The sequence below is a fragment of the Centruroides sculpturatus genome, unplaced genomic scaffold (assembly GCF_000671375.1).
Source record: "Centruroides sculpturatus isolate CEXI.00-Female unplaced genomic scaffold, Cexi_2.0 scaffold39, whole genome shotgun sequence".
Lineage (NCBI taxonomy): Eukaryota > Metazoa > Arthropoda > Arachnida > Scorpiones > Buthidae > Centruroides > Centruroides sculpturatus.
The window spans coordinates 582,207-604,483 of NW_019384314.1; the positions used below are offsets into that span (position 1 = coordinate 582,207).

A 22,277-nucleotide genomic window follows, 5' to 3' on the forward strand; every position below is an offset into this window, starting at 1 on the left:
TACAATATCCAACTCTGGTACAAGAATGTTTTTTGTTATACCAAAGTTTATAAAGATATAAAAGCTTTACTAGTTGTATATAAAATTCACTAAAATGTCTAGTTAGTAATTAAAAACATTGGAATTACAAAAACACAAAAATGTAGAAAAGTACAATTAATCATCATTAGTATATTTAACAACTCTTATTCTTGTTTTAATTCATAGAAGTGAGTATAATGTTGCTTGAGAGAATATATCATACAGTAACACACAATGACTAGATAGATATACAGCCTTTATAAAAGCCTGTATATCTATCTTTGTCATTACATATCTCTCTACTTCTAAGTCTCCTATTTTTCTCTTAGTAATTCCCAGAAAAAAATCCTTGCTAATACTGATCCTATCCAATGAGGGATAAAATACATATAATTTCTGCTAAACATCCTGTAGCTTCCATCATTCTTAATTGACTAAAAAACTGCCAGATATCTTCTGAAAAAAATTTTTATTTATTGCTTATTGATGAATTTTTCTGATTTACAACCATGTAAATGCCAAGTTGTTTTAAATTTGGGAATGTTTATATGTTTCAATTATTTTAATAATCCTGAAGATAAAAAAATATTGGAAAGCACACAACCTTAGTGTTTTAATAAAGCAATTGAATATTTTATTTTTGTCAACAAAATTGGAATAATTTATTGATATAATTTCTGCTTTAGAATTTCATAATTAGACTCTAATTGCTTTAATCTAAAAATGAATTTATAGGAATTAAATAATGCTTGCAATATTGCAAGATCAAATTTTTTATATAGTATTTAGTGTCTGCCTTCAAAACTGTTAATGGATTACAGTAGATACAAATTTAATTATAAAACAAAAATTTATTTTGAATAGTATTTTATAATCAAATTTCCATATGATCATATAAAACTGATGATAATTTAAAAATATTTTTCAATTAATTATTCTAAAATTTTCAATTAAATTTTTTTCATGATTTCATTAATAAATATATAAAATTAACTTACATTGGCCATTATAAGAATTAGAAAATGTTGACTTGTTTACAACATCCTGATACTCATCCCATGATGGTTCTTTTAACTGCAGTTATGGAATTATACATACACATTGTATTTAATTTTATTATTATAAACAGAGAACATTTTGTTTTAATATTTAATTTATTATTTATATTAAACAGTCAAAACTAATTTGTTTAAAAGTTAACTTAATCATTTTTTATTGTCAAAAAATATTTGATCTTTACTTTTATTAACATTTTTAAAGTTCATCCAATATATAATAACATAATAGATATTTGGATATTTTAAATAAGTAAAGCAAGAATTAAGTTCTATAAATATGTAGAAATATCCAACAATTTACATTTATTGAATATAAATTCATTTGTTTACTTCACAAAAGATTATCTTTGAAACATAAATATAGTTCATAATTATATATTTGTTGATATGATAGTGCTTTATCTCTGTATTGAACAGAATTCAAACATAAAAATGAAGTATATGACTTTGTATGTCTTTTTAAATATAATTTTATAGTGTAATAAAGTAATGTAATTAAAATCTGCACATTTTTATTAACTCAAATATTATTTAATTACTTATAATTGAACACAGTGATATGTTGTATTGATAGTTAAAGCTATTATATATATATATATAAAATAGCTGAGTTGTGTATCTTAACTTGTTCTTTGAGATTTTCAAGTTTAATCAATTCAGTTAAATTACTTAATAGTTACTATTATTGACATGAGTTAACACACCAATAGACTGACTGAATTGCATTAGAAATATTTTGATTAGTTTTATAATTAACATTTGTTAGTATGATCTATTCACAAGAATTATGTCAATGAGCTCTATAACATGCAGGCTAGTTAATTTGGCAATTACACCTTACTTATCAGCATTATTTATTTAATTAAAAACTTAACCATTACCTTTATATTTTGAAAATTATCTAAAGATTGAGATTCATTCAAAGTTTGTTTATCATCAGATATTAAGATGTTTTCATAATGAGATCGAACTGTTAATTCCACAGTAGGAGGAGAATTCTGGATCATATCAACGACATCTAGATAATGAGCATTTTGTACAAATTCTCCATTAACAGAAATTATATGATCACCTAAAAAATAAATAAATATTTTAATTAATTTATTTCAAAATTTCAGAACAATGAGACTAATTAATATTCTATTAAGTTAGCATTAAAATATTTAAAATTATTTTTATTTTCAACTGGAAATATATAATCTCTTTTTCTTACAATATTTTTTAAAACATTTCTTATTTTTATTATTTAATAAGGTTTCTTTTGATCTTCTGCAGTAAAGAGTTATTCTCCCCCTTTTTTTAATGTAATTAGCCACTTCAATGCACCAATAATTTAACAATTTTGTACTTTATTTCTTATTTATTTCTCTCTCATCCATATCTTCCCAAATAATATATTATAATATCCTCTCCTTGTGTGTTCATTAAACCTTGTTTCCAATGCTCCTACATACTCAAATTTTCATTCTTTTGCTTATAGAATACTGTTATTTAATATTAAAATATTTTAGAATATGTTAAGTATGCATATAATGCTTTCATTTAAATGAAAAAATAACAAGGTTTCTAAGTTATGTTTTTTGATATTACCCTGGAGCTAGAGTTAAAGTAGAAGAAAGTGTCATTAGAGTGAATTTTCTGGGTCTATGAATTTATTTGAAATATTAGTATACAAGGAAAAACACTTAATACATACGCTAATGCACACTGTGACCCTGAAATCTGGAGAATATCCATGATCTGAACAAACCATAGATATTCTCCTGATAACTTCTATGGAATAGATGTTACAGATTGAATCAGAACAGTTTAAGTTAGCAAAAGTACATAGAAATGAAGAAAAGATGCTAGAAGAAAAAGAAGAAAAGATGCTAGAAGAAAACTGATTGATTCAATTTTTGATGAAGGAAATTAAAAAAGTTAAGAGTGGTCACACTACATTTTATCTCTGATTAGAATACAACTTTTTATAAACATATAAGTAAATGAACAAAGAATAAGATCAATATTAAGAAAACCCTAAAAAAATGATAAATAAAAAAGAAACCATAAGTTATATATATATATATATGAAAACAACACAAAATAAACAAAAGAACAAAGAATTTAAATATAGAAGCAGCCAAAAGAACCTTATAAACAAAGATTAAGAAATTTAAGGATATACCAAGAAAAAATTGTAACATTAAAACAAAATATAGAGAACAAATAGTTATAGAAACAGAAAAATTGATAGGGAGATCATTGAAAGAATTAAATGGGAAGGAAAATGCAGAAAGATATGGATTTTACAAAATTTTGGATGAAAGAATAATTAATATAAACAATACAATATGTATTTTCAAATAAAATTAATAGATTTTTTAATAAATTACAGTTGATTTTATTAGTTATTTTAAGAATTTATCAGATTTTCTTTATTAAACAATAGGCTGACTATATACAAACATATGAAATAGTTTTAGTAGCAATGCCTTAGTTTTAATTTGGTTTAACATTTGGTCTACGTATTAACCAAGTGTCACATTATTATTAAAGTTTTTGGAAACATAACCAAACAATCGCCTTAAATAATCAGGTTATAACTCCGCTAATTTAATGATTAATACTAAGTAATTTGCTGCTAGAGATTGACGTTATGTGCCATATCTTAACTAACTAAATTAATAATTATAATATTAATAATTCAATAAATAATTTAGAATCATCTGGAAGAAAAGAACTGGCCCGATTATTTAAGGCAATCATTTGGTTATGTTTTATATATGTATCAAGCTTCACAATGTTTTTTGGAAAATTTAATTTAATAATTTGTAAATTGGAAATCAGTAAAATAATGAAAATTTCTACTTGGATAATAGATAAATTTTATAAAAATAGTATAGGTCAAAGAAGTGTTTACTTATAATAGTATTAGAAGAAAATAGAAAATCTTTAAGATATTATTATATGCATCATACTTTTTAGAATTGTCTATTTTAAACAGGTTCGATATAAGATTAAGAATAAGAGAGATGATTCTCTAATTTCATATGAACCATCTGTTTTAACTGGTGTATTATTGTATTTAAATAAAATCTAAAATTAAAAACTGGTATCAGTCATTTCATTTTAATCAATGCAGAACTTTTGTTGACTTATAATTATTTTTGAACCTCAAAAACAAAATAAGAATTAGGTTAATTCTTTTATATCTAATTGTACTCATTTTATTATCTGTCAGTTCTATTGTGAATGTACTGAGGTTTAATTTTAGTATCCACATTGCAAAAAATAGAGCAGAAGGTCTTATCTACACAGAGATGTATACACTTACAAACAAAAGTGAATTTTGTGTGTTATAGAAATCATTTTAACACACAAAATATATATTATCTTGAGTTAGGTTCAAGGCTTTCTAAAAATGAAACAATTGTATGAATTTTAAATTGAAACATAAACATAAGTTTTCCATTGGCCTTGAATTAAAAGCAATTTACAACATTATGAATTGTTTGAAACTTTCATTTAGTAAGTAAATAATAAAAAAACGTTTTCTTAACCTATTTTCAATGACCCTTCTTTGTAAGCGGGACCATTTGGTTTAATACTTTCGACGAGAGCGCCACATAGAATAGAATCCAAAGTATTTCCACAGGTGATGGTTATTCCCAATCCAAGCTTTTCGTCTTTGATCAGACGCACGGTTCGACTTTCTTTGTCGCTACAACATCCTGAACATTCTGTTTTAAATTCATATTTGAGTTGGCCTAAGAGAAAAAATAATAAATTGACATAAACTGAAACACTGTATATTTATTAAAAATAAATTTTCAAATTGACTAACTTTAAACTGTTCTTAATCTAGATTGATATTTAATATAAAATGTACTAATAATTATAATCAAAACTTATTAACAAAAATCATAATTTACTAAGAAAAAAGAAAAATTCATTAACTATTACTATCATTCATTTCTTTAACTATTCTTCCCACATCTTACATACATTTTGAGTGTTTTGTAATTCTAGTTTTTTTTTTAAATTAAAATTAAAAAAGTCAGTAAAATTTTTAAATGTAAATTGTCATGAAAAGCAAATGAAGAATAAACAAATGATAACATTCATATTTCTTTACAGTTTATATTTAAATTATCAGCAGTCTGTGATATGATCATACATACATTCACACACACAAATTACAAAATTATAAATCTCAGATAAAAAGATTTTAAACTTTAATTACAATATCTAGAATTCAGATTATTTGGCACAAATCAGTATTTTGAATTTTTAATATTGTGTATCTCTACGAAAGTAACTTTAATTAAAAATACAAAAAAAAGCAACTTATATAATGTATTTTTACATAAAAGTAAAAAAAACAGGCCATTCCAGAAATGTTTTAATACATTAAACCTTAATTATTTTAAGAATGAAAAATAAATCATCATTTACTAAATCTAATTTTTAATTTATCAAAACCAAATTCAGAAATAATTTGTCTAAATTAATTTACATTGAAGAAAATTATATAAATTAACAAGACATACAAAATTATACATTATTCTCATTAACTAAATATCACAATACCCCAATAAAAATACCTTTATTCTTCATTCTTTGTCTAAAAATTTTATCAAAAAATTAAATAGTTTTAATTTTAAATATGCATGACAGAGAAATACCAAATACGAAGACACGTTGCACGCAACTCTGGAAAGAACTAATGAAATTAAAATTGATCCAAAGCAATTTCCATAATGTAATCGGTTGTAATGCAATAGAATCTTTAGACTTAAGAGCTTATTTTTTTACTAAAATCTTTCATATCAAAAAATAAAACTAGAATGTTAATTTGACGACACTATTTCAAAATACCAATTAACAACAAATGTATAGTTTTTCAGAGGGTAGATTTTACTACTTTATCTGTCTAAATTATTATGTGGATCATTTTATATAGAAAATCCATACCATTAATTTTCAAAGTTAATACTTTAATAGATTATCTATTGAATGGAAACTAATAATTGTTACTACGTAAAAAACTATAAACATTTTTAAAGTTCTTAAATCTAACATTTTTTTTTAATTACAGAAAATTATTAACAATTACTGATTATGTTCTGTGAAGCATTAAATGTTAAAGATTGAAAAAAATCTGTTACTTTATTGGAGGAGACTCAGGTTCAAAGTAATTCAAAATATAGAACCAACCAATCATCAGTGTTAAAAGTAATTTTTCAAATTTAAATATAATAAAACTATTTGTAATTCAAAAACAGGGAATTAAAATACAAAGTTAAGAATCAGAAATACAAAAGTAATTAAATGTATCTAAAGCTAATAAACATAATTATAAGTTAATATCATGACAAAGTGTTTTGCATTCTTAAAGACAGATTAATATAGAATTGTTGTATGTTAAGAAAATTTTCTATAAATTTAAATTCCAATATCTTTAAAGAACCATCTTAGCTATAAAATGACAACATGATGTTCTCTAATAAAGGTAATTATTAGTCTTTTCCATTAACAGATGCTGTAATAAAATTAAGTAAATACTTGAGATCATGAGATCAATAAAAATTTAATTAGAGAGGCAATTTTTCATTGTAAAGAGGATTTTAATATATATATCCGATGATGGTTGCTCCATTCCAAAAGACTATTTTCTAATATTAGAAACTTCATGATAACCAATCCTAAAATAATTTGGTTAGGAATATTGGGGTAAAAGTAGAGGTTAAAAGAAATTAGACATTATATCAAATCTTAGGAAAACTGTAGTCCTGTGTGAAGTGAAGCATTTCAAAGCAGAAAACTTCTAAATATGTACTATACAAATATAAATCTATCAAATGTATTGACAGAATTAGAGCAGTATCAAACGAAAAGACAAATTATGATGATCATCAGATTGTCATCATAAAAGATACAGCAACAGTTCTGCTATTCTAGCTGAAGAGACTAATATTGGATAATGAAGTTCATTGAGACAAAGTGAAAATCAATTTCATCTGCTCTAATATACAATGAACTTTAAAACCTTAACTACTTCCTTTTTTGTTCAATTATTACTTACATAAAATAACATATTGACTGCATTAACAACAACCCTGTTATTGTCATAGTTTATTGTGTTTAATTTTGATCGTATTAATAGAGAGATTGTTTTGAAGTAACAAAGAAATTTTCAGAGCATACATCTTAAATGAATACCGAGTCTGATATTCTCGACTTACTAACCTATTGATTTAAGATCAATTATATTTAGAACCAAGCATTCTTTGCTTCCATTATAATTGCTTTTCATAACGCATAGACAATCTACAGTTTAGAGAACAGAAATGAACTCACGAGAATAGCCCGTAATTGCAAACTATAAATATTCTATCAATAAATAATGATAATGTGCAATTGATATGCGCAATAACATTATTTGATTTATAACAACTTTAACTTAAAATTCTATTTTGATAACTGGATTGCATCACTAATCTGAGTATCTTTAAAATATGCACAAACAAAAACCATTTTTAGAGGAATTCTTTTGAAATATTTAAAAGCTCTCCATTCCTGAGGGAATTTATTTAATCTGCCAAAAGTAAACAAGTTTTGTAAACAAATTTTAATAATGTAAACACATTTAAACAACCCAAATAATTTAACAAATCAGAATCTAATCTGCCAATAGTTAGAATGCATTCTGGTAATAGCTAACGCAAATGCAGTAATATAATTTTGTAATCTTATTTGTATTTTTAAATGAAATATTTTAAAATATTGTTGAATAATTCATAGTTAAATCCCAGAAGAGTTTTAATTTGACAATTTTTTCTGCAATTCAGTACCTTGCTGACATTTAACATTTTAGAAAGAAAATCAAAGAAACAAATTATATATTTGAAGATTAATATTAAAAGAAAAAATAAATTGTTGATATAAAAAATTTGTTGTAACATACAGATTCCATGCACAATACTCAATATAAATCAAGAGAGTATTAACAGTAAAATTTATAACTGATTTTGACATTATAAAATAATTTAAACTAGTTTTCCAATTACTTTGATAAATATGAAATCAGGAAATAGTTTAGTTAATTAAATTATAAGCAATTACCTAACCTAATTAATTGTCAGCAACTCTGGAGCAGTAGTAAAATAATTTCTCCTGTTACGATGAGTCAGTATCACACCACGATAACAAATGTTTCATGCAACTTTATAGTTATTATTTAAAGATGTTAACAACAAAAACCAAGGCAATAAAAGAATCAAGAATTTTTAATGCACTTGCACGTTTCGAAATAAAAATTGGAATTTACCCTTTGACATCATTCGCCACACAAATATTTTAAATATTTAGATTTTGAATCACGTCCCTCACAAAGTTAAATTTATAATTATTATAAATTAAAATTCTCGATAAATAATTAGAATTTAGAGAATAACTATAATTTAGAATCATTCTTATATTTCTATTTGTTTATTTTAAATGTTTTTAACATGAATTACTCAGTAATAATAATCTAGTTTTTGAAAAATGGTATTGAAAATGAGTAACCTATTAAATTTTATGTCAAAACATTCCTGCTAAATCAATCAGAACTCAAAAAAATAATTTATTAAACATTTTATAAATTTGTGCTGAGAAAATTTCCTACTTCATATATCAAGCATGCAATCTACTTACTAGATAAGAAATATTAATGTATACAAATTATAATGGTTTATTAAAATTCATGGCTATGTATACCTTTACATATATATTTTTTAAAGTTCTATCACTTGGAGCACACAACCGATCAGTTGGGGAACAAAGAATCACAAACCCCGTACACAAGAATGTATTAATCTTCCAGAAAGTTTAATGAGTTACTAAAAAAAGGTCATGAGACAGACTATTAATGGGTATAACAAAATGCCTCCCACACCTAATTACTCAACACCTCTTATCAGTTTATAAATAAAATGTATTAAAAACAAAGTATATTTCTACTTTTGTATCACATCTAAAATGTATATATGCAACTGCATGATGAAAATTTTCACATACAATTATCTAAAAAAGCTTTTGAGTGAAAGTAATGAATTAATAAGTTATTTATTCTACAAGCAGCTTTTTCAACAAAGAAAGCATGAAAAGGAAGTTTCAAGTATTAAAAATGGATTAAAATAAAATACTTTTTCTACTTTTGACACGTATTTCGTGACAGAAATTGGATTAATTTTTTCATTAATTGAAGGATTATTGTAATAAATATTCAAGCTTTATATAAAAGACAATTTTTGCACGCGTGTCAGATTAATTTAAACATTTATTTTTGAGATTTTTACTTATGTAAATATATGTATTTCAATTTACATATGTATAAGGTATTACTTAACCAATTAATATGTAAGGATGAAGCTCTGAAATTTTAATTTTTTTTTGTTTCTTCCCCAGATATATGGTTTTAAAAAAATGTCTTATTCTAGTACTAAAGTTAATACAAAACATTATTCAAAAACCAAACATAATGGATTTCGGTAAACAAAATGTAGAAACAAGTTAGATAATAAAAAAAACAGACAAATTTAGAAGACTACATAACACAATTTAGGTAAGTGGAACAATTTAGATATTCTGAGATAATTTTTGGGCCAGAGTCAATAGAATACAAAGAACAATTGAATGTCTCCGATCTCTGTGTTCGACATTTGTTACGTAACATAGCAAATGACGGATCCAAATTGTTGTGTTTTGATTTAAGTATTGGCTGCTAACAAGGATCTCATACACAAAAGCAATAATATCAAAATATAAAAGATAGTGAAATTTAAACGCATGTTATAAAATTGCCAATATTTTAAAACAAAATATTTTTCTTTAGAATTTGATTATGTGGAAAAGGTTAAAGGTTCCAATTCAAAGCTTCAAATATTTGTTTTTAAGACATTTTTGCTATAATGTATGGTAACATCGATTTGGACTCCCTCCAAAGGTATCAATCATCATCATAATCGAGCGTAATTAAATAGAATAAAGGTCATTTTAATTGAGATTTATGGCCAATATTTAATTCTGTATAACCATAAACTTTGATCACACCCATAAAACAAATAGAAAAAAGGTCAAAGCATAAGTTCTGAATAAATTAAATTAAAATTTTTTAAATTACACCATTGACAGTTTTCTATCAATCTACTTATTATTGGCAACAAAACACTTTTGGTTGTTTCTTTCACTGCTCAATTGTGGAGAATTAAATTTCAAAATAGAAAGATTGATGTCGAAAGTTTTGAATTCTAAAACAATTGAAAGGTCAAAACCATTGAAGACAGAAAAGCATTTTACTTGTAAATAAATCGTATATAAATAAATCATTACATAACAATCAAATGTCAAACTTAATACAGTATTGAAAAATGCTGGTATCAAATAATAATGACTAGAAAGATCACTCTTCATAACACTTCTATAAAAATGTCTTAGTTCAAATGTGAAAAGAAACGAAAACAATTTATTTTTCAATACTTCCACATTCTTTCACACATCTAAAAAATACCTGTCAAGTATCTAGATACTTTCCACTGACACTTTTAGATTGTTCCGACTTTATCAAAACCAAACAATCTAAAGTCAGAGGAATGTGCTCGATAACACACCAGAAGCAGTATTAAATTTGAAAGCTGTCACAAAACTGAAAATTAAGAAAAAAAAATCATCATAAAATTTAACTGGTATTAAGTTATAAATAGATTAAAATAAATAATTTAAAAATTAAAAGATACATTAAATACTTTAAGTTTGTATTTGTTCTAATTCTATTAATTCTTCCTACAACTGCTCACTTGGCAATCAATTATTAAACGATGCTAAGAGAAAGACTGTCCGACAGTGCTCCTTGATACAACTCTTACAAATTCAGCACAAAAAAAATTTCCATCATAGACGGTAAACTATACAATATCCAAAAACTAAAAATTAAGCTTACTAAATACAAAAAATAAGAATTTACTATTTATTTCCAGATGATTCATACAAAATTTACAATTCAAGAACAAAATTTTATTCTTATTTCATGGAAGAATAAGTAATTTTAATTGAAATCAAATAAAATATTAATAATTTCTCTTTAAAAACAATAAATTTAACATTATTGAAACTAGTTATGTAACAAAACTAATAACATTTTATGACATTTTTAACTATCAAAATACATGCTTTAAACTAAATGACAGAAAGATGAAGTGTTATTCACAACAAAGAATAATTCAAAATTCATATAAAAAGAAACTTAACTGCAAGAAATAGATTAGAAAACAAAATTTGTCAAAAAATATAACCTTTCTAAGCTTGTAAAACAATTCAAAATAGTGACTTCAGTGTAACAGTAGAAGCAAATGGCACAGTAATATCCCAACATAAGAAAGAATTTCCATAAATCCAGGAGGGTGTGAAAGAACTCAACATCATGTAAACAGATTAAAACTTTTTTACCATTCTGCAGAGATGATTTTATTTAATGTATTAAATAAATTAGTTTAAAATACAGAAAAAAAAGCAGAATTAAATCAGTGCAACGTAGAACAACATCTACAAAATCCAGTTACTAAATCTCATTATTTCTCCATGCACATACCTAGTATTTTAAATTATATAGATAAGCATCACCGTTACCTACTTAGAACGGATAGAAACAAAACAGACAGATAATTTATGGATTTATAACATTCTTTTAAGTAAGTAAATCGACAGATCCGAATAAAAACTTTAATTATAATTAACTTTTCTTTACTTTTCGCTGGACGTGTAAAATGGATCTTTCCCAGCTTGGAGCTATTCTCGTTATTTTATTAACGTCAAAAAATTGACGAATATACCGCTTGGTAATGAAATTCATATCGAATTTTATAAAAAACGCCATTTAAATTAATCATCCGGATCGATAGCGCAGCATCACCAAAGAGGAATCTCGTAAATCGCACAAAGCTAATTTGAATTCGCACGCGACGTTAGCGATGCCCCGGGCTAAACAATACAACGCTGTAAAAAAATACAGGGTTTGATTCCTTCGTCGTTACGGAAGCGCATCTACTACAACTTTAACAACGTTACGACGATAGAAACTTGCGTTACGGTAATTTTGTTACGTTTAGCGCAAGACGTTTCCGATTTTCTTAACACCTCCGTACGGACGACGAAGGTAACGTAATGCGGCGTTACTTTGATATTTACGGTAACGACAGTACTTACCCCGGTATAGAAAAGGTACCTAGGCGTCTAGAAAGGTAGAAGGTAATTGTGTGTTACGCGAGAGTCACGAAAAGACGTTCGCCAGCTGGAAGAGGGGAGGGAAGTAGGTCCGGTTGGCCTCGCTCCGACTCTAGTGTGTGGGAATTGACTCACCTGGACCGCAACAACAGACGCGAGCCACCGCAGTTCCGCACCTCCACATGTCCAGCCACGCACCGAACGGAACACGGTCGCGGGTACGGTATTCGGAACGTTTCTCGTTCTATACCCTACGGGCGGAGGCGCGCGGTCATCGGATGCGACGGCGCGCGCCACCAGAGTTATCGCTTTTGTTCTCGGCGCGCGCTTGGCGCTGGAGGGTGAGCGACGTACTCCGATGACGCGGGCGGCGGCCTTAGGGATGGAAACGGAGCGGAACGTGTGGAGTGGATCCGCCATCGAACGGGGTCGTCGCGACCGCTCCGGGACGTCCCGAAGCGGTCGCGACGCGACGCGCATCCGGGATTTTTCGCCTACCGGATGCGGAAGAGTCGTCGTTACCGCGGACGACGAGGTTAACGCAACACTTCCGGTCTTTCCTCCCATCGTCTCCGGTGAGAAACGAAGAATTTCCGGTGCGAAAGGCTGACGGGAGATGACGTGAAGGAAGCCGAAGCGCGCCGGTGGTTGGGGGTAACGACGGGCGGCCGGATGCCGAACCGGCGCCGTGGGGTGAATTTATCCGCGCGAGGAGAAGGACGGGAATCGTTTCGAATCGCGTAAAAATTCTCTTCTTCTGCAGATCGACCGGAGAACAGAGGAGGACCCAAACTCACCTCTCGGAGGTCGTCGAGCCAATGCAACCCGGCGTACGAAGGGAGGCGCTACCATCGACGAGGACCGGATCGAACTCTCTTCCCGCGGCGCGGCGCCACCGTCGTAGACTTTAAAAGGGCGGATTCCGGGCCGCGGCTGCACTCACTTCCGGTTGGTGTGACGACCGAAACGAAGGACGGGACCTAGACCTTGTAAGAAGGGTCAAGGTCATTCCTACACAAGACCCAGTCTAGATACTCCCGGGAGATGCCTTAACAATACTTATCCTTTCTTCGCTGCGTACAGTCTTTTCCCAAAATATTAGACTAATTCCCAAGAGAACTAACCCATTACTGTATAGATTCACGTACGTTACGTCACTAGCTTCAACTAAATCATCGTCATTATCCGGATTACTAGGATGCGATAGATACCAATCTTTGGATTACGATGCGAATAATGAGTTACGCGTAGGTCACGCGACCTAAATAAGCACGCGTAACCTTAAAAAAAACTTTTGGCCTTCCGACTTAAGAAGGTTCTTCACCTCTAGATTACGTATCATTTTGTTCCATTGGATAATCGAAAGACAAAGCCGTGATGCGTAACGAATAAGTGACTCGGATACGAGTTACTGTTAAGGAATAACGGCCGAGAGTCTACGCTTCTCATAATTAATAAGTAATAAGGATCTAAATTATTCATAAAAACGTTCCATTTAATATCTAAAAATAATAATTCTTTTTTCCAATTAGGAAGCACGAGATGAAGAGTTAATGACGTGTCGCGAATCCTACGCCACACTATATAAATTTACGTATTTCGTACTGTACGTCACACTGTATATCGGCATCGATATTAAAAGGAAAACAAAAGGGTGGCTGGATCAATTTTTTCCTGACAAAATCGTCTGTTCGATGAATAATCGATAAAGGAAAACTGATCTCGGAGACGTTTAAGACACCCGAAACTCCGAAATTGTCGAAAATCTGATCGTGTTTCGGGTTCGAGAACGTAATTTAGTGATTTTAAAACTCTCCCCCCTACTAAAGTTTGCTATAAAAAATATAAGAAAATCCGCTCTTCTGTCAAATAACTTCGGCTCGTCTAACAGTTGATGCAACACGTATGAAGGTTCTGCGCATTGCAAACGTAGAAAACGCTGTCGGAATTTACCCACACCTTCAAAAAACAATTCACCGTGTAATTTTTGTATAAGGACTCTCATCACAAATTAAAAAAACACCTCGCCAATTTGCGTTTTTCGGCGCTAATCTTCACGATTTTGGGTATGCCAATATAGATACAACGATCTTCACGGATTTTTCCACATTACGTAGAAACGATTACGTCAGTACGATGTCAAACCACACTTCACCCTTATCTAATGAGGACGATCGCGTCGCTAAGATTCGCTTCAGTCGCTCAGCTGTTGACCGCAATGGCACGAAACTACAACATAATTGGAATGAAGTCGGGCGTAGGCAGAAGATATACGCCACCTCCGACTAGTTAGATCTTGGAATCAAAAGTAAAATTACGTGAATTATAAAGTATTTAACTCAGCTCCCGCGATTTTGTACTCAGAATTCTTAAAACGCATCTCTACAAGCTGCGGATCGATGGAAGAAACCGAAATTCCTCTTATATTACTATCTTCGATCGGTGCCGTGGCACCTCGTATGGCAACGTTTCTTGCATTCTACAGGTCGTTTATGTCCCCTCTCCTCATTCTAACATTATAAAAATGCTCAATAACGTCTCGAAACATCCAAAGTATGTGCCCGGTTAACAAGATTTGTTAGGAAGGGATCGGTTTTTTTTATATAATCCCCGAAACGTCGTCGATCCACAGATTCACTCAATCGTTTCCCATTGTAATTAAGCCTGAGAAAATTAGCATTGACATTAATGCCTACTTTAATGTAAACACGATGTTTTTGGATGGATGCGGATATTTTTAATTTTTTAAATTATTCCTTTAGGAACAATAAAAAATGTATTCAAAGATAAGAAAAAAGCAAAAATGGATTATCTTTGAAGCAATTCTTTGACAACAATGTACTGTACATTTACTAATTAATTTCTTGTTGTAAAACCCAAACAAAATTTAAATTTTGATTATTTTATAAATAAAAATAATAAAATTTAAGCGATTTTCTGGAGATTCATAAAGAAAAATGCTGTTATAAACAAAGGAAGAACGGCATACCGCAGCTTATCTGCCAAAATTCGTGTTTTGTGAATATATTTATCGCTTCATTCTTTAATGTTCTTATCTTCGAATCGTAAAAAATAACGCTTCTATTAATTTTTTGATCAAGTTTTCCTTCAAATCTAACGTTTTTAAGAAAGAAAAATTACATTTTCTCCGATAAAAGCTTCATCCTAAGACAATTCTTATCTGCATTTTATGCATTTTATGGCATGTACATTCACAATTTCGCGTTTATCTATCGCAGTTTTCACAATATTACTTTATCAATTTAATTTTTATGAATAAAATATCATTTTTGTATGCATTAATGTAATGAAAATTTGAATTAAACATAACAGGATATGAAAAAGCAATAACAAGATACTGGAATCTTAAACTGAATATTTTTTTGTTACTTCAAAAAATAAGAAAAAAAGAAATAAATAAAAGCAGGAAAAATACTTAAAAAGTATTTCAAATTCTTTTAAATGCTGTTAAAATTATAAGTACTGTTGTACATTTGACAAATAAGGGATTATTTGTGTTATTTAGTGTCAGTTTTCTGTTTGGATCATTGTTTTGTATGACTTATAGAATTGAAATTTAAATATCTTGCTACTGTTTAGTTCTAATTTGGAATTAAAAACACTCAATAAAGTTATTCAAATTGTTTTACTTTAAACAGAATGTAAACATTTTGTCATCTATATCCTTTGTTTTCTTGTAGATACAACCAATTTCATGTATTTGTGGTGGTTACAGCTAGATGCAATGTGCCAAGGCCTAGCAAGTTACTAAAGCCTCAGCAAGGATAAATAAATTTCAGGGAGCACATGAATAAAAAAAAAATAATAACTTTTGCATCAATAGCATCCTTAAAATTTTTCCAACTTTTAAGTATGCAATCATTAGTCACGGTAAAAGATTGTTCTTTGTTATTCTCTATTTGAAATGGTTGTGGATCAAAATTACTTTATTAATTTAGAACCAGTTTCATTCCATTACATGTCATGTAAAGCACTTTACTAAAAACATTTTCTTAAAATTATCTAACATCTTTCTGCAGCGTGAATAACTTAATTACTGATTATTATATCTTATAAGAATAATTCTGTATGTTATTTTCACTAGAAAACAATTATCGTAGAACTAGATATGGGACTTAAGTTTGCTCCGCACTTATGTAGACTATTTGCACAACTAATAAATCATTTGTATATTTTATAAATTCATAAGAACAAATTATTCTGCAATAAAAAAGATTTCTTTGGTTTAATAGTAATTGCTTAAATATAAATTTATTAAGGTTACAGTTGATGCTTTAACAAGAATATGACCAATGTGGCCCATTCATTAGTGTCATATTCTATTTTTTTTTTTACTTTACTTATTAAATCAATAATCACTACATTGATTTCTCCTTTATGGAATCCAAAAGTAAATCAAATTATAGAATTATTGGAGTGATATAGTAACAGTTTGGGAAAAATAACTTAAGACTTGATACATACTTTTTACTATGTCAATATCTGTGAAATTTTGTTGCAATGTCACTAATCACAGTTTGTTAAAAGACAAAAAACTATACCTTGAGTAATGCAAAGAATCTTTACAATGATCAATAATTTGGCTTATAAATAGTTAGGAAGATTGCTTTGTTTGTTTAAATTTCTTACTTTCTGATTCTTCATCCAAAATACCACTTTTGCCAAAAAAATCAGAGATAAAATATCTATATCCATCAGTCTTCAATTGTAGCAATACATTGATATTTTTATTCAATATTAATCTAACACTATCAGTTTGGAATCAAATTGAATATTTGTTCACCAGAATATCACACTGATTCTTATTTATGCATAGTTTGTATTGCATAACAATAAAAAAACATTCTTACTGACAGCATTGCTATGAATATGAAACAATGACATATATATATATATATATATAATACATAAATGAACTGCAAAATTTCTGTATATAAAAGAATTTAACTTTTGGAGCTATTGTTTCACATATCATTGAAAATGCTATTTGTTTCACTGCATAACTAGTGTAAGGTTGATTAGAAAAGGTCTATATTATTAATTGGATTTACATAAAATCAAGATTTAAAATTTAACACCTCTTAACACAGTCCAAAATGTTTATAAAATATATTTTATTTACACTCATTATCCATTTAGCAAACAGATGAATCATTTCTCAAAACAATGGCATTTCTTGGGAGCAAAACTTGAGGAGTGATTTTTAATTAACGTAATAAAAAACTTTTATATATAAAGTTCCAATATTTTAATAATTACTTAAAATAAACTACACATATATACATCTCAAAGCCCAATGATTATATTAAAGTCAAATAATTACTGGATTAAATCAGGCAACGTTACTGCTACTAATAATTATTAAATCCCAAGTAATTTGGCACTAGAGGTAGGCATTAGGCACTACCTCTTATTAAATTTAATCAGGGATGGTGCCTAATGCTTACCTTTAGTGTCAAATTTACTTGGAATTTAATAATTATTAGTAGTGGTAATGTAGCCGATTTAATTCTGTAATGATTTGGTTTTAAAATAAACTACATAAATTTAAAACATAAAATGTAACAAACTGAAAAGTAATGATAAAATTATTAAAATATAAACTTTATTTTAAAGAAATAATATAGTTCATGTTAGCAATAAAAAATCCTGGGTGATAATGCTAATTGGCACTTCCTGGATCCATCCAACTCAAAATTTGTATATTAGGTATAATTTTCATAAAACAAAATCATTACTTCCGTTAATATTTATAAAAAAAAATTTATAATTTCCAAATTCCTAAAGATCATCCAATTATCACAAATGTAAGGAGAAAACAGCAATTAATATTTATAACACTAACATTAATAAATGGATGTGTAACGATAAAAAAATAAAAGCATTTTTAACAGGATTTAAGTAAAATAGTACACAAAGTATATTCATTAATTCTTATGGAACTATCTTTATTCTTAAATAATGATATTGAATCCATCCACCTTTCATCAAAAGATAAAATATAAACACTACTTTAGAATTATATTTATTTACTATAATGTGGTTGAAACACTAAAAGATAATTTAGAGTATGAATCAACACAGTGCACAATGCCAAAATACCAAAAGACAGTCTCCACTAAACAGGATGGCAGATATACAAAAGATGTCACTAGTTAATTTAGGACAGAAACAAATTTCATTATAAACTGAACGGTACCAAATTTATCAACTTAAAATGTGTGTGACACTTCTGCTTAATTCTTATTAAAGAATGTGAAGGTCTGCTTGAGAAATTTCTTTACAATCACCGATCAGCTTCGATGGTAACATTCACTTAGTTATAAGATGTTTTAAATAAGTACTAATACAAAATAAATATATTACTTTTTCATTTGTATTTTAAAATTTTTCATTATTCAAACATTAATGAATTAGTGTGTAGCGTCTGTGTAATCCAAAACGAGTTGGTAGACGAACGGACAGCAATTGGTTAGAAAACGTACTTTTTATTTAAAAAATTCCTAATTCATATGCATTTCGGGTTGGCTTAAATGCCCAACCCCTCTTCAGTGCTGTTAAGGTTACACAAAAAAATATAATTTAAGGTTAGTTTTACGGTATTGGTTAGTAGGAACATAACTAAAAACGCGAGGTGATGATAACATAAAATTGCTTACTTGACATATAATGGTACAGCATAGATGTACATCTACAGCATAGATACATGTACATGTACATACATGTACAGCATAGATGTACATCTATGCTGTACATACATGTACAGCATAGATGTACATCTATGCTGTACCATTATATGTCAAGTAAGCAATTTTATGTCATCACCTCGCGTTTTTAGTTATGTTCCTACTAACCAATACCGTAAAACTAACCTTAAATTATATTTTTTTGTGTAACCTTAACAGCACTGAAGAGGGGTTGGGCATTTAAGCCAACCCGAAATGCATATGAATTAGGAATTTTTTAAATAAAAAGTACGTTTTCTAACCAATTGCTGTCCGTTCGTCTACCAACTCGTTTTGGATTACACAGACGCTACACACTGCATTCAAGATACAGCAACCACGTCCTCTACATGAATGAATTAATTTCTCAACATATCATTGATCAATTCTTGAAAATTTAAAAACAAAGCATTAGATATCTTTACTAACTGATGCAAACTGCATCTTAAGCACTTTTTGCCCTATTACTAGATTTTAAACTGAACAGAGTTTTACTAGTTAAATTCATTTTTGATTCAAGCAGCTAAAACAAAACTCTTTCTGTTAATATTGCATCAGTATGTTTTAAAAAGTTTAATATTTTAAATTATGTTCGGAACAGAATAATGTGAAAGAATCTAATGAAAGCCTTTAAATCAGACCAAAAGTAACTGTTAAATGCAATTTGTGTCAGTTAATAATATCTTTTTTTTGTGTTTATTTTCTATTGTATCTTTTAATATATTTGTTATTATTTCTTTTATCTCTGGAATTTTTGTTTGGGGAGGCAATATACCTATTGTAAATTAAATAAAACATTTAAATTAGCTAATACTATACCTTTCTGCTTTGTTTTGAATTAGAAATAAAGATATACAATTTATTACATAGTAGAATTTCAGAGAGTTTTATATAAAACAATTTTTAGGTGTTTTACTAACATAAAAAGACTTTTTACACAAACTTAAAATCATTTCTTTAACAAATACTATTTTCTGATGTCTGCTAGTTAGCTGTATCAAAATAATTCTCTTTTATTCTAATACAGTAAAGTCCTGCTTAATGCTGATTTGATATAATGCCGCCTGCTCGAAGCCTAAAAAAAAAGCTCAAAATTTACACTGGTTTCAATTATTGCAGCGTTTTATTGATTCATACATAATACAATTATTTATGAACACAAAATAATCAGAAAAAGGTGGCAAAAAGGTGTACTTTCTTTAAATCTGTTTGTTTGGTACAATTTTCGAAAAAATATAACATCTTGGATGTCATAGGCAATATTGGCTTAGCTTGGCAAGAATTAACTGTTAAATGCACGAACGAAATGTGGAAAAAGTTATGGCTGAAGGTATCCAAGAATTCTCAACAAGAACAGCCTATTGCTGTATCGTTAGGTTGATCTAACTCAACCTAATCGATATAGCAGGACTAGGAGATGTAGACGAGCAGGATATTGAGGAGTTACCGCAGGTTTCTGGCGAGAGTCTTATCAATGACGATCTTCAAGAACTGGCAGAACAAGGAATTCATGCAGAATTGGAAAATAGAGATTCTGAAAATGAAGAACCCAAAAAATTTCTCTACAGATTTCCTTAGTAAAAGTTTGGTATAATAACCGAAATCATTAATCAAATTGTAGTGAATGATCTAGATTTTGCAAGGAGTGCAAAAGCAAAACAAGGTGTTTTGAATGTGATCTTCTGCTACCAACATTTGCTTAAGGAAAGAAAAAAGCCACAAATGAAACTTCACAACTTTATTGCAAAAAAACAAGAATTTCAGAAAAGTCAGGACCTTCGTCACAAAAAATGATTAATATAGAAAAATGAACTAATTAATATATTATTATACATTTCTATGTGCATATGTTTATGTGTTATTTAATTTATATTATNCCGACCAACCTGAGTCCCCAATTGAGTCGGATAATCGATGCTCTACTGTAATATTAGTTCTTGTACTTTTAACAATTATTTATAAAATCAAAATCATTTTGAAATGATTTTTGCTAATTTATTTTTAGATATTTCATATGGTAAATTGTCTCATATTACTGTGTTGAATTGCTAGATCTTTGTAAATTTAATACAAAAGCAAAGCCACGTCATTATAGTAATGTGTAAATAGAAAATATTTTGTGAAGTCAAACAAGTTAAATCAAATGAGTAACAAGTGCTTCTACAATTCCTAGCATGTGCACTAGTTTCATTAGGTGCACATGCTCTAAAATAATGATGTTTCAAACTCTAATGAAATTCACAAAGGAAAGAGTTCATGAAGAAAATGGTGCCTGAAAATGGCAGAAAACATTTTGGAAAATAATAGTTATTAATTCAAATTTCAATCTAAATAGTTTAGATTCAAATAAACATTTTAAAATATACTATAACAACAATAGATAATTTAAAAATTATGTTGAAAATTAACACAAAAAATAAGTTATACCTTCTGTTCTTTGGCTTTTGTTTGAAATGCTGAAATTGGATTTCTGAAAGCATAATTCCAAAGATCTTGTTCAACTTTCTTATCCAAAGCATAATCCAGATCAGTTAACAAAACTAATTCTAAAAGTTGGCATAATTCCTGTCGTCTGTGCCAAGCTGTATTACTTGACTGAGATTCTCCTAAACAATATACAATTAAAAATAAGTTTTAAAAATTCAAAATAAATTATTAAATAAATAATTTTCCCAGTGTTTTATTAATAAAATTTTTGTTTTAAACAATTGTAATATTTTTTAAAATGTGTTTGTTTCTGTAAATTTTAAATCCGAATCTTTAATGAAAACTTTAAACCAAAGATTATTATTATATATATTAGATGTATTAGATCAGGGGTGTCCAACCCGTGGGCTGCATGTGGCCCAATAAATGTGTAAACAAAACCAACAAATTTTTTAATTTAATTTTATTTATTTATTTATTTCAATGGCATAAACTCAAAAAAAAAAAAAGAAGTTTCACAAAGTCATAAACCTCTAAACATATTTTATTTTTAGGTGAAAAGGAAATGTTTTCAAATACAGTAGAACCTCGATTATCCGGACCTCTATTATCCGGATTTTCGATTATCCGGATTGTTGAAAATAAACAAAAATTTTACGAATTTGCTGATTTGCACTTGGCAAATTACGACACTGTTTATGTACGTGATGGAATGCATAACTTTTTTTGTTTCAACAACGTCTCACCCAGCACAGTGGTTGTAAACTCTTAAATATATTTT

General features: G+C 28.4%; 1 protein-coding gene across 3 annotated transcripts in view; it reads right to left on the reverse strand.

The window, feature by feature from the left end:
• The window catches only part of LOC111622955 (tyrosine-protein phosphatase non-receptor type 13-like), a 126,248-nt gene that overhangs the window by 22,660 nt on the left and 81,311 nt on the right, over positions 1-22,277 (reverse strand). For all 3 annotated transcript variants that reach the window (XM_023365434.1, XM_023365441.1, XM_023365428.1), the window contains 3 exons: positions 4,622-4,828; positions 1,961-2,151; positions 1,020-1,095 (listed from right to left, as the gene is read on the reverse strand). In XM_023365434.1, the coding sequence (XP_023221202.1) occupies positions 1,020-1,095; positions 1,961-2,151; positions 4,622-4,828 (474 nt within the window). The remainder of the gene's footprint in view (positions 1-1,019; positions 1,096-1,960; positions 2,152-4,621; positions 4,829-22,277) is intronic.